Consider the following 13127-nt stretch of genomic DNA (forward strand, 5'->3'; position numbering starts at 1 on the left):
CATAATGAAGGAATTCAACTTGCACACTGACGGTTTATTTGAATAACAGACATAAAAGGTTTTATTGTTTATCTGTGTTTTTACGTTATAAAACTTCTAAAGGAGGTTATTTTGCACGCTGATGCTGGAGTGAGTATTCCTGGTACTCAGCAACACATTGAAGTTTCCACGTTTCTCTTCATGCTCGCTGTCTGTCGGGAGAATTTGAGCAAGATATCAACAGCTCTGTAAAGTACACGATGGCCTTTGAATAGGACCCCTGCAGCTCCTGTGAGACTGAAAAAGCCTTCTTTTCCCCCCCCCCAGAGATCATGATGGGAGTCGGTGTCAGTGGAACACATACTGGGAAGAAATTGAAACGTATCCTCACAGGTCTGGGTTCTGCAGCATCGCCAGGTACGATCAGGAGCTGCAGGTAACCCAGTTATTCTCCATTGGACAGGCAGACGGGGGGAGTTTGTTTCAATAGATCAGTGAATCCCAACCTTACGAGGAAACATTGTGGAGTAGCTCAATTAAAAACAAAAACATTACTTCAAATTCTGACATGGTACAAATAAATCCACATATTTAAGATAGAGGAAAATAAACAAAGCAGGATTATAAATTGGTGTGAGGATAATCGAAAGCCATCTGGAAGTGATGGAACATGCAGCAACCGGACCGAACCTGCTGAAACCCCGGGGTTGCTGCGTCTCGCGAGTTAATGTTAATAACATCAACCTCAGCACTGAAATAGATACTGCAGAAAGAGAGGAATGTGTATTTTTAAAGGCCGTTTAAGCATTTTGACTCTCACACCTGACATTATCTGAACGTCCCAGTGCAGTAAGCTCCACCCGTATAACACATTAAGAATAACATTTGTAAGGAGAAAGCTCCTACAAATGACCCAGGACAAGATTAACATATCGTATTTACATGTATCTAAAAAGAGGCGATACACACAAGTACCGTATTGTATGTTTCAGGTCACATGACCAATCAAATTGATGTTATTGTTACTCTGAATCCACAAAAGGTTCAGCTGGTGTTGAATTCAAAGCTCGAGGTGAAAAAAAACCCTCTTTTGAAATCATTGTTTACTGTAACTACAGTAATTAGTGTTATGCAAACAGTTACAGTCAATGCTGCACTGTTTTCTCAGGGCCGGGGGTATCACAGTGTTGTGAGACTTGCCTGTAATTGGAAAGTTATAGTGAAAAGCAATGCAAGGAGCGGTTTGTCCCACTGCAGCTGCAGAGAGAGTCTGTTGAACTGTAACTTTGTGCCTGCTCACGTGCTCTGTGCATTTAAAAGGGGAAGTATTTATGCAGAGTGTCAGTGTGGATGTGAACTGAATACTGACGTTCTTGTGCAGCACCTGAGACTTCTGGGAAACGCAAAACGACTGCAAACGTTTGTAATCGTCTTGCGTCTCTTCGGGGGTCCTTCGTCTCGTAATGAGTCCATGAGTGTGCTGAGAAACAGTAAGTAACAACACGCAGACACAAAACCAGGGCAGAGCTTACATGTTATACATAGATGTCGCTAAACCCATGAGGGTGCCATGCAGAACTGGTGTGTGTGTGTGTGTGTTTTGGCAGTCAGAGTGATGAGGAATAGGAAAAGCGGGAGGACCCCCTGCCAGGCCTCCTCATGCATTATCAGCCCACAGCTCCTCAGCAGGCATCAACCAGCACATTCCAGGGTGTCGAGCCTTTTTACCGCCAGGAGCAGGTTGGGGTTTTCTTTTTTTTATTTTATATACGAGACAACTTTCAGCTCCTCTTATTCTGCACGGCTGCAAACTCCCCCGACACATGCAGCCATAAACACACACACAAAAAGGAATAAAATACAGGTTTCCACCATTTAATTAAAATCGATTGTCAAGAGAGAACACAAAAGTGTGCTTGGTGTGTTTAACTGAAATGATGCAAATTTGTGTGACACACACACAGAGAGACAGACACACAAACGCATACACACACAGAGACACAGAGACAGACAGACACACACACAGAGACACAGACACACACACACAGAGACAGACAGACAGACACACACACACACACTTGTATATAACATATACAGTATGTACATATGACAAATACAATATTGCGATGTGAGTAACTTTAGGAAACATGTTCACACCAAGGCAAGGCTTTTAAAATCCTACAACGATGAAGTCACCAACAGTCTGCCACTTCACAATCACACAGTGTTTGATGTTTCCAACTCTGCTGCAGAATTATTGCATTTCTTTTCTTTCTTTAACAGCGTCTACAGGATTACAGTTTGCACATGCCAGGTGACTACGGTCACTCCCTGGCCGGCTGCGTGACAAGATGTGATGCTTTGACCATTAAAACCGTTTGAATCTATATTTAACCTGAAATATGCAGCGTTAACTGTGACACCAAGCACCTTCGTAAAGATTTGAGAAGTAATGGCTTTACAAACACAGTAGAATACTGCCACCTCGTGGAAGAACACGACTCATTCTCTTTGTGACAAAGTGCTCAAACATTTCCCCTGATGTCATCTTCACAAGGATTCATTTCTTAATCTCAATTCATTCACTGGCAGTAATAAAACATGAAAGAAAAAAGGGGTCTTTGACGTGAGACTGCTGGGAAAGAAAGTATATATTTGTGTTGTACTTTACCTCCGACGGGAATTAAAAGCAATGCGAGTGAATGATGCTTTCATCACATCGGCCTCAAGGCACATTAAATACACTTTGTGTAAAAAGTGTTTCAGCTCAAAGCTGTAATGAGTCCTGCGGCTCGAACACACACCAGCCGCAGGATCCTCGGCTCACGTCTGCACAGCGTTGGCAGCATGTCCACGACAGATGCTAAATTAAATGCAGGTTTTTCATTGATCTTGATCCGTTCACCGAACACGGCCGGCGATGACGTCACATGGAAACACTGGATAATGTCAGTCAGTGATGATTGCAGCAAATGAACTGATCTTACAGGGTTATTGGACAGAGACCTGAAACCAGCGTTAAAATCAACAATGTTTTAAAACGAAATGTAAAACCTCCCAATTAACGATCACCTCTATTTTATAATTAGTCATCCAATCAGTCGTTCACTTAGTGGCGGTCTACGACCATCTTACATTCAGAGCTAATCCGTTCCGGTTGCTCGATTTCCGACGTTCCGCTCCGACGCGGGTTCTGTCGCTCATGAGGGCGTCAGCGCCTCACAGTGGAGGTCGGGAGCCGGTACCTCGTACTTGAAGACCACGCTGAACAGCTTTCCTCCCAGACGGTCGGCCAGCCACGAGTTCTTTATGACGGCCATTTTGAGGCTCTCGCAGCTGAGCATGGCGTAGTAGTTGGTGTGAATGGCTCGGCCCATTCCTTCGATGATCACCAGGTCGATCTTCCGCTCCCGCACCACCATCGCCAGCACTTTGTCCAGACGGCTGGGAAAGGGCAGAGACGGAGAGCACAGTGTTTTTGCTTTTAACAGAGTACATCTTACAAACTCTTCCCCGGGGGGTTACATCTCCGGCTTTTAAACAGTGCAAATGTGCAGCCTAAACTCGACTCTTCCACTCCAGGGTGATAACTGCGAGCAGCAGCACTCCCTTTTAAAAACCAACCTCAGATCCAGGCAGGGTGAACTGGAGCCACTCTGAACCAACGTCAGCCTGTCCTCCGTCAGACCGGCGCTGCAACAAACACACCGCAGGTCACCAAACGTTCTAAAAGCTTTCTACGTGTGAAATCATGAAACCAGACAGAAAACTGCGTCTTAGAAAGCTACTCGGGAAAGAGAAGCTTTCTGTGTGATAGCAGATCATCAGCTGTGGTCTCATGTTGTACAGGTTACATCCCATGAATGCTCACTGAATCACTGGATCCATAGCAGCGATGCTTTCGGTCAATATCTGCAGTTCCCCGTTCGTTACGTCGTTTAAAGCCGGACCGGAGTTGCTGGCCAACACAACCTGAGGGCAGACGGAGAGAAGAGTCGCGTTAGCATTTTTAATCAAACAAGTTATTATTGAAATGATGGCGTTATAGTTCCTCACCTCTGTTCCTCGAGAGAGAAGCTCTCTGACAAAAGGCATCACCCCTAGAATGATGTCTACTCCACTATTATCTACGAAAAACAAGGCACACTTGTGAGGAGGACCCTGCAAGACAAAACCAGGAGGGATCGTAAGCACAAATCTTAAAGAGCACACACATCACAGACACATGATCGCGAGTAAAGGAGGTATTACAGAGCGCCAAGGAGCTGTGCTTTTCTCTTCGTGCTGACCGCTTTTGATAAAACCTCCCACCAACAATGCTACGATGAAGAGAAAGAGTCTGACCTTTAGTCTCTCGAACCACTGGTCGTAGGAATCAACAAGCCACGGCCGCTCTGAGGAGGAAAAGAAGAACAGAAAGAAATCAGTCTGAGGATCGACCGAGTCGTTCCAGAACCTCCCTCAATATCCAACGACAACGTTCAAGAAGGGAAAGAGAAATACTTGGAAACCTTCCAACTGTCGTTTAGCCTGCTCGAAGCCGAACTCGGGATCAGATTCGAGGACGCTGCACGACATCAAAACAAAAATAAGCAAAAGTAAGACAGTGTGAAAATCACAACACCAAACATGTTTCAATTCAGCAGACGATGCATTCCTGTGACTCTCTGAGAACGGGCTCGAAGCTTCAGAGAGCAACAGAAACATGTTACAGAATCCTTGGGATGAAGGTCCATCCTGCAGCGAGGTGAACTTATAGAACATGTGATACCACCACAGCAGGAGAAACTCCATGTTCAGCGCTGGAGAACATCCTCGACTTGTTTTGTATCAAATGAATTAACATTAAAAGGCTCATAACTAAATCTGTTCTTGGAAGCACGAGAGTACGAGACATGCAACCCGAGCCTCTCCCAGTCCCCACACTGCGCTGCTCACGGGGTATAAATCCATTTACTCTACTCACTCGGACACGGCCTTGGCTCCCCAGTCGAAGACGTTGCCAGCCAGGACGCCCCTGACCAGAGCAAACTGCCTCTGCTCCCAGCTCAACTCCTCCAAGGACTTCACTGCCTTCTGGTAGTACTTCAGAGCCATGTCATTCTCCGTCTGCTTGATCTTCACCAGAACACAGATATGATGCAGTAATCCGAAGCATTCAGAGACGTGAGAAAATGTGATTGTGAGAATATGTTTGGTGAGGTAAATAAATTGTGACTGAATGAAAACATAATGCGATCAGTGAGGGCCACAGCAGCTGGACGAAGACAAACACAGAATAAAAGGTTGATAGAGTTCAGACCTTGGAGTAGGGATCAGGAAAGTTGAACTCATTTAAACAGTGTTCCCTCGTGTCTAACAGACTTCTGACAGTGAGGGATCCATAAGCACTAGGTGAAAAGAGAAGCACTCTACATTAGCCGGAGAGAAAAACAAACACACAACGGGGCCGGTGCAGTCGATGCGTCGTACTTTACACATGCTTTCACACGAAAAACCTTTTCGAACTCTGTAGGACATGCAGATCTGGTTTCTAAAGGTCTTGCTCGGTTTGTTTGACAGCTTACATTGTTCTGATATCTAGGGTCGTAAAGGAATAACAGTATCACAGTCACAGGACAGCGCAGGAAGGAAGCAGATATCATATCGTGGATATTTGCTGATTTAAGGTAAAAAACCTGAAATAAGTGTGTGTGAGTTAAAGTTACAGACAGGAGCACATGTTAACTGTCAATAATGAAAGGACAATATTTGTTGTTTATTTTTCATGCAGTAGTTAATTTAACATGCTATAGTGCTGCCAACATGTTTGTTTTGTTTTTAAATAAAAGGTTTTAATTTTTGTTTAATAAAATGTTGATCTCATTCCTTTAAGGATCATTGTAACTAATAATAATGTATTCTTATTATTAATATAATTATTACTATTAATAATAATGTATTCTTATTATTAATACAATTATTATTACTATTAATAATAATGTATTCTTATTAATACAATTATTATTACTATTAATAATAATGTATTCTTATTATTAATATAATTATTATTACTGTTAATAATAATAATAATGTAGCATTAATAATAAAAATATTATTGTTATTAATAATAATACAATTATTCTTAATAATAATATAAATATTATTGTTATTAATAATAATAACCATAGTGTATTATTATTAACATTATTATTATTATTATTATTACTACTAATACAAATATTATTATTAATAATAATAATAATAAATGATCAATAATAATATAAATATTATTGTTAATAATAATAATGTATTCTTATTATTAATAAAAGTATTATTACTACTAATAATAATAAATTATTAATAATAATATCAATATTACTGTTATTCATAATAATAACCATAATTAATTATTATTTCTAATAAAATTATTATTATTATTATTATTAATAATAATATATTATTGTTATTATTATTATAATAATAATAATAATAATAATAATAATAATATATACAAATATATACCATATACTGTGATATTTCTATCATACCGTTACAACCCTACTGATATCTCTGCAGTTTGATCGACACACAGAACACTGCGCTGCACCCGACCCCTAAAAACTGAACCAGTAAAGAAACTTCCCTTTTGTATTACAGCAGGTGTGAAAACATGAAACTAAAGCAGACGTTGAAGAAAAGACTTGAGGTTGAATTTACTAAAAGCAACTTCTGGATCAAACAGAAACATGTTGTATGCAAAGAAACAAACGCAGTCCTCACAAAGGCTGGTGGCGGAGGGTCTGAAGCTTGTGTCTGTATTTCTGACGGAACTTCTCGGCTCGCTCGGCGGCCTCCGGCATGTCAGGCTGGCTCGCTACGGCTCTCTTAACCACCTGCTCCGAAGAAACAAGAGCATTAAAATCAGCCACGTTCACAACCTCTGCCACACAATTCATATGAAAAGCTGACTCGTAAAACACCAAATGTAGCGTTTCTGGTCTTATTTAGTGTCAGTGATGTCGGGGTTAACTGAACATAGATGACGTGAGGTGATATCAAACTTTTGTATGCCGCAAAATTAATGTAGCTTGATTGCAAAAACACTTTACTGTAAGCGATCAATCGTAAATGCAACATCTCATCTCAAAGAGCTTCTTCCTTAAGCCACCATGTCGTCCAGAGCAGGGGGCGGAGATTAAAGTTCAAACGACACGTTGTCATTTCAGACTCTGCTATTGTATTTTCCGAAACATGAACCGCCATCCTACCCCGTCTAGCGCCTCCTCGAAGCAGAAGAGCCAGTATTCGCGGGCCGGAGCGTCCTCTATGAGGTCCACGGTGTCGGGAATATAAGATGAAGCGTCCTGCAGCAGCGGCAGATTCACCAGCTTCCTCTCCAGGCGGTCCATCTCCAACATGTCAAACTAGAACACAACAAAGACACAGAGAAGATTCGTCTGTCTTGCACATGAACTCAGACTGCTCAAGTTCCAGCTCGTCAAAGCCTACTCCAGCTGACTGAATATTCACCCTGGTAGGTTTCACTCGTGTTCGGATTTTATTTATTTATTTGGACAACAAAATAAAGCAGAAAGGAAGAAACAGGGAATGTTCTAGCAAGATTTACAACTACAAGCTAGTGGAAGCCAGCAGATTCATTAATTGTGGGACACAATCAATAGTCCATTAGAGAACAAACGACATCGATAGAAGGATTCCTGAGTGCCAAGTCACCAAAGATGAGCTAATATTTCATTTGCGGTCCTGCATCACACTTTGCACTAATGAAAACTAAGCAGCAAACAAAAGGCAGGGATTTCAGTGGTGCGAGTGGATTCAAGTGCGTCTAATGTTAACAGAGGTTAACGGCTGCTGAAGCTCTACGGAGGCCTGCATGCTCAAAGCATCACACCGAGGAACCAAAAAGCAAAGTGGCTGTAAAACACTTCTTGATTTCACCCAAAACAGCAGCAAGATCTTAAGAAAAACCAGAGCTAAGCTAATAAAAACCTGCAGTGAACAGAGTGAATGACACTGAAACATGAAACACTGAAGCGTCTACAGCTAGAGGACACGGCGCTGTGAGCAGGAGCCACATGGCATCAAACCAGAGCACACAAGGGAAGCAGACGAGATACTTACGGAAAACTGAAGGAGAGGGTTAGGTAGACAGAGGAGTGTGTGGAGAGGAAATGAAAAGAAAGATTAATGAATGTCTTTGTATGTTCATGGATTCAACGAGGACAGCGGTGATGGTGCAACCAAAAGAAGATTTAAAAGTGAAATAAGGACCAATGAACCGGCAGCATAGTGAAAAGAGTTGCACGGTTTAAGTGGCACTTTGTGGTGCATGACACAGCTTCACCCGCTGCTTCCTCTGCAGACTCACCGTTCCACTACGTGCACGTTGCATGGGATTCATATCTGGAGAAACGCTCATCAGGCCGGAGCTTCCCGCATAATTCTCACCCCAACTGTACTGGTTTGGATCTAAAGGGGTACAAGATGCAATTATATATTTATGGTTTAAAATAATGTGCATAAGGTTAGTATTTTAAAATATATAGGGCCAAGTAGTAGTAGTAGTAGTAGTATAATATATATATATATATATATATATATATATATATATATATATTATATTATATATATATATATATATAATATTATATTATATATATATATATATATATATATATATATATATATATATATATATATATATATATATATATATATATATATATATACATATATATATATACATACACACACATATATACACACACATATATATATATATATATATATAAAAATTCTAAAATATATATAGAAATATATATTAAAAAAAATATATATATATATATGACTTAAATAATGTGTGAAAATTACAGTAATTAGTGAAATATTTTTTTCTTCATATACTGTCAGTCTAATATTTATCAATATATACAAAAATGATTGAGTATAACAGAATAACAATAATGAAATAAATAAGCATTTGTGTGTTTTTCCTTACTGTCCTCCTCTGCTCCTTTAAGAAATGCTCCAATGGCTCCGAGATAACCTTCATGTCTGAGGAACAAGGCCTGAACTTCACCCTGCAACAAAAATAAAAACAGAAATCTGGGTTGTAGGTGAAACACTTACAAGTTCAGCTGATAACAAAGTTCAGGACTAAACTGAGATACATCGGCGATAAGGAAACGGGAAAAGGAGGACCAAGACACTTTGTAAGGTGGATAGTTTGGTTTTGGGTGAGCAGAGGAAGAGGCCTTGCCTTGGTGAAGAAGTTAATGCTGTAGGTGATTGTGTGCATGGTGACCGGGTGTCCTCTAATGAAGAAGCCTCCAAAGTACACTCGGGACAGGTTGTGGAGCTTGGCATACAGACAGGCCAGCTGTCCGATGTCGTTGCTGATCATATGGAGTAAGCTCTTGGCCATGTCTTCTTTAGAAAACTCTACAATTCAGAAGAGTTATACAAAACATGCAACAGGTCAAATATCCACATCACAAAACCAAACGAGACATTTAGTTACTCAGAACTCTTTCAGTCGTCGAAATTAGATTTCAATTAGGAAGATATCAAAATCCTGTTCCATATTTATATTCATAACTTGCTTTACATTTGCTTTGAAGTGTCTGGTAATAAAAAAACACAGCACGTGGAGAGAGCGAAGCTGTTTCGGAACCGGGCCAGAGGTCATCAGCTCACGTCCAAATCAAGTGTTGCAATAAAACTGGAAAATATTAACACATCACAGAGACTATGAAACATGCTCTGGATATCTTTCTCATTTTATTTACACTTAAAGCGAAACTCAATCAATTGAATGAACTCTACAAACCCTTTCATAAAGTTTGTCTGTGCAGTCTTATTACACTAACTTTACATGTATGCGTCACCTTTGTCAGCAGTAGCAGACTTTCCAAAACTGCTCGCAATAAGATCTCCAGTCAAACCCAAACACCCGTAAGATCCTCCGTAGATATCTTTCACCAGCATGTCCACGCTTGTGTGCTGCCCTTTCGAGGCCATTTGTAGCAACTCGTCAAATCTCTACGGGAGAGAAAAGGGTACAATGAGAAGCCGACAGCGATTACAGTCCGACGGTTAAACTAGAGCAACTTATTTTGGATACCTTTGTTTTTGTGAGCAAGGCTCCGAGGCCCCAGAACGTCCCTCCGCCGATTGAGCTTCCTCCTATCCGCTCAAATGTGTCCTCCGATTCAACCTGTCGAAGAGGGAGAGAGCGAGAAGTTCACTGTCGTGTGAATCGAATGTAGTGAGAGCAGAAGACCCGGGTTAATACAAACGTCAGGCATTTTAACATAATACACACGACTCGCAGTCAAATGTAGACATTTCATTTAAAATGTGTGTGTCCTCTTTCTTTGTATTTAAAAACACAGAAAACACATTTGGGGGAGAACCCTCATTTTCAGAGGTGCAAATGCAGACACAATAAAATAGCAATAAAAGAAGAACACATGGGATACATCACTTAAAACAAAACACGACACAACAAGCACAAACTGTCTGTTGAGCCAAACTGATGACGGATCTTTGGAGCAAAGGATTAAAGAAATATTTGACAATTTTCTACGTTAATCATCAAAGAATTGCAACAAAGATATGCACCGACTGATGCACACTGTCGACTGTTTTGATTTGCTTTCCTGCCAACAAGATACATGTATATAAAATATATGAATATAAACAATGAAGTGTTGTGCACAGACTATGTAAAGATGTATTCAAGACAATATCTACGCTGATACAAATACATCTTTGATGAGCCGTCTTTGTATAAATGACTTAAACAATTAATGGATTATCAAAATAACAAATGGACTACTCGACATGTCAGCTGAGATCTACGTTTCTAAACCACTGACAAACCTTTATCCATCGGTTATTACCTTGACTATGGACACGCCAGAGCCGATGTTTACGAGCAGGTAGGGGAAGATGTCAGGCTGAGTCGTCTGAAAGCGGAACTCTGAGTCGGCGTGCTTGGCGAACACGAAAGCCTCGTGGGGTATGTTCCTCAGCACAAAGTTACAGCCCTTGATGAGGCAGGTCATCTCATCTTCTTTGTCCACTCTGCCACAACGCAGCACATAAAGAGTCCATTAGATTGAAACAATCGTTCCCCCTTTGAGGGGATTTATCAGACTAACGTTTAGCTGGAAAGACAGCATATGGTTCTTAATGTGCAGAACACAGGAAGTCAACCGTGATGTCAAAGCTCTGTTGCTCTCACTCGATGATGGTTAGCAAACAAAGTGCTGCAATAGATATTTTCCAGAACAGTCTTTATCACAGTAAAGTGGGTAGTGGTCACAGGAAGAGGACAGGATATTGCTTTGTGTGTGTCAATCAGTTACATCAAGGGCAGAGTTCATTTCAACTGAAGTCATTGGAGATGTGCCAGATACTTGCCTCCCTTTCCTCTTTTAGTTTGTACATGCATTGTCTACAGTAGAGCAACAACAGATACCTTTCACAGCTGGTCTGCATGTATACTCACTTGAGTCCGAGTTTCCTCTCAATGAGTTCTTTGAACTTGTGCGCCCCTCCACCTGTGGCTTTGATAACTTTGGTGTCCGTGTTGACCAGGTGGTCTTTGATGAAGTCCAAGCATGTTTCAATGTAGGCATTTTCAAACTTGATAAAGTGCAGGCGTGCAGTGACCTCTTCCTGCACGGATATTTCATAGAGATTGTCACTGGTAGCCTCCTGGGGACACAGATGAGATGGAAACTCAAAAGAAAAAAGGGTGAATGCTTCATTATGTCCCGTTATTGACATTGTTGTCTTGTTGATTTAGCTAGCATATGTTGGTGGAGGTATTGTGGCATAAACAAAAGCAGGCTAGAATGCAGTTTTATGGGATGTGGTAAAACATGGCACGATATGAGGACACCACAGCTTGTACAGAAACTAGTGTAAAACAAGTCATTACCTTTGTGGTGTGGTCGAAAGATCGTACTTTGGCCACCTTGTGTTGCACAGTTGAGTAGTAGGCGAGCTTTGTGAGAGATCCACCTGTTCAAGCCAAACAGCATGGACAATGTCCGATAACAAACCCGTCACACAGCAGAAGCTAGCAGTCAAACCTATGCGTTAAACAAGTGGCAAAAGCTAGATATCTAAACAGAGACGACAGAAACCTTAACACAGGTTAGCTAGCTAGCAGCTAACATCAACGCTGCTGCACTTGAAAAGTTGGCCAGATTTGTTTGGCAGACATCCCTTTTGTCAGATAAAGATAATCCTGAAGCCTCATGAGACTTCCACCTTCAAGGCAAACAGACTTCCTGGCAAACAAACTCAATTTAGACATGAATTCAAGCGGCTAACGTTAGCTTTGTCTTGTTTACTTTCACTTAAAGTCATGTGTTTTCATAGAATCAGGCTGCGGCAAAGCTGGAGATTAGCTACATTTGCGCAAAAGTGACAGAAAAGAAGAAGATTAAAATGATATTCCCAGGTACCTATGTCTATTGCAAATCGCTTTGCGTTTTCCAAATTGCGGAATATTTCGTCTGGCGGAAGAGTAATGCTTTTATCCATCGTATGAGTACTTGAGCTGCTGTCAAGTCGAGCAAATTCCGCCATGGTTGGGAACGATCTGACGCTGCGTGCGTACGTGCGTACGTGCGCGCCCCTCGACGTCCTATCAGCATCCACGTTCACTGTGAGGCGCGTGAGTTTCCTGTAAACAATATTAGAAACTGCAATATTGTGGGTATTTGAGGTGTAGGCCCTAGTAGGTGCAGTATATAAAAACATTTGTACATTTATTCTCTTATTGTTGTCAATGTGCTCATACTATTATAAATGCAAAGCATATAACCTTTTCTTAGATAGAAAACAAACTGTTTTCAATAAACCACTTCAGTTTAGTTTAAGTTTATTTGCTCAATGTAAAAATACACAAACATAATAAATATAATAAATAATATACAGTGCAGGAAGAGGCATAAACCACCTGGGCTTATTTGAAGCCTCCACCTAAACAATGTTATAGACTTATTTAGGTTTTGGCTTCTGAAACAGGACTTAGAGAGTATTAGAGAGAATTAGTATTATTGTAGCTGAGTTGTTTTGACTCTTAAACATTAACTCTTTCACAAGCAGTAGCTCATTTCATGTCA

General features: G+C 40.7%; 1 protein-coding gene across 3 annotated transcripts; it reads right to left on the reverse strand.

Moving 5' to 3' along the window:
• Nucleotides 1-1838: 1838 nt before the first annotated feature.
• pank4 (pantothenate kinase 4 (inactive)) lies at nt 1839-12662 on the reverse strand. Of its 3 annotated transcripts, XR_003832332.1 has the most exons (21): nt 12465-12662; nt 11933-12015; nt 11498-11706; nt 10887-11070; nt 10106-10198; nt 9870-10023; nt 9242-9423; nt 8981-9062; nt 8351-8451; nt 8104-8109; nt 7230-7385; nt 6742-6854; nt 5282-5369; nt 4946-5097; nt 4491-4546; nt 4324-4373; nt 4036-4140; nt 3851-3951; nt 3604-3672; nt 3115-3423; nt 1839-2985 (listed from the first exon to the last, which is right to left on the reverse strand). XR_003832332.1 is itself a non-coding variant. In XM_029432513.1 (20 exons), exons 1-20 carry the CDS (start codon nt 12586-12588, stop codon nt 3180-3182), a joined length of 2352 nt encoding a protein of 783 aa, XP_029288373.1. In that variant the 5' UTR covers nt 12589-12662; the 3' UTR covers nt 1839-3179. The 3 variants fall into 3 exon arrangements, 2 of the variants coding, with proteins under 2 accessions (XP_029288373.1, XP_029288374.1); XM_029432513.1 differs by having other exon boundaries at nt 1839-3423; XM_029432514.1 differs by lacking the exon at nt 8104-8109 and having other exon boundaries at nt 1839-3423; nt 12465-12660.
• Nucleotides 12663-13127: the final 465 nt, after the last annotated feature.

Source organism: Cottoperca gobio, chromosome 5, assembly GCF_900634415.1.
Source record: "Cottoperca gobio chromosome 5, fCotGob3.1, whole genome shotgun sequence".
NCBI classification, from domain to species: Eukaryota; Metazoa; Chordata; class Actinopteri; order Perciformes; family Bovichtidae; genus Cottoperca; species Cottoperca gobio.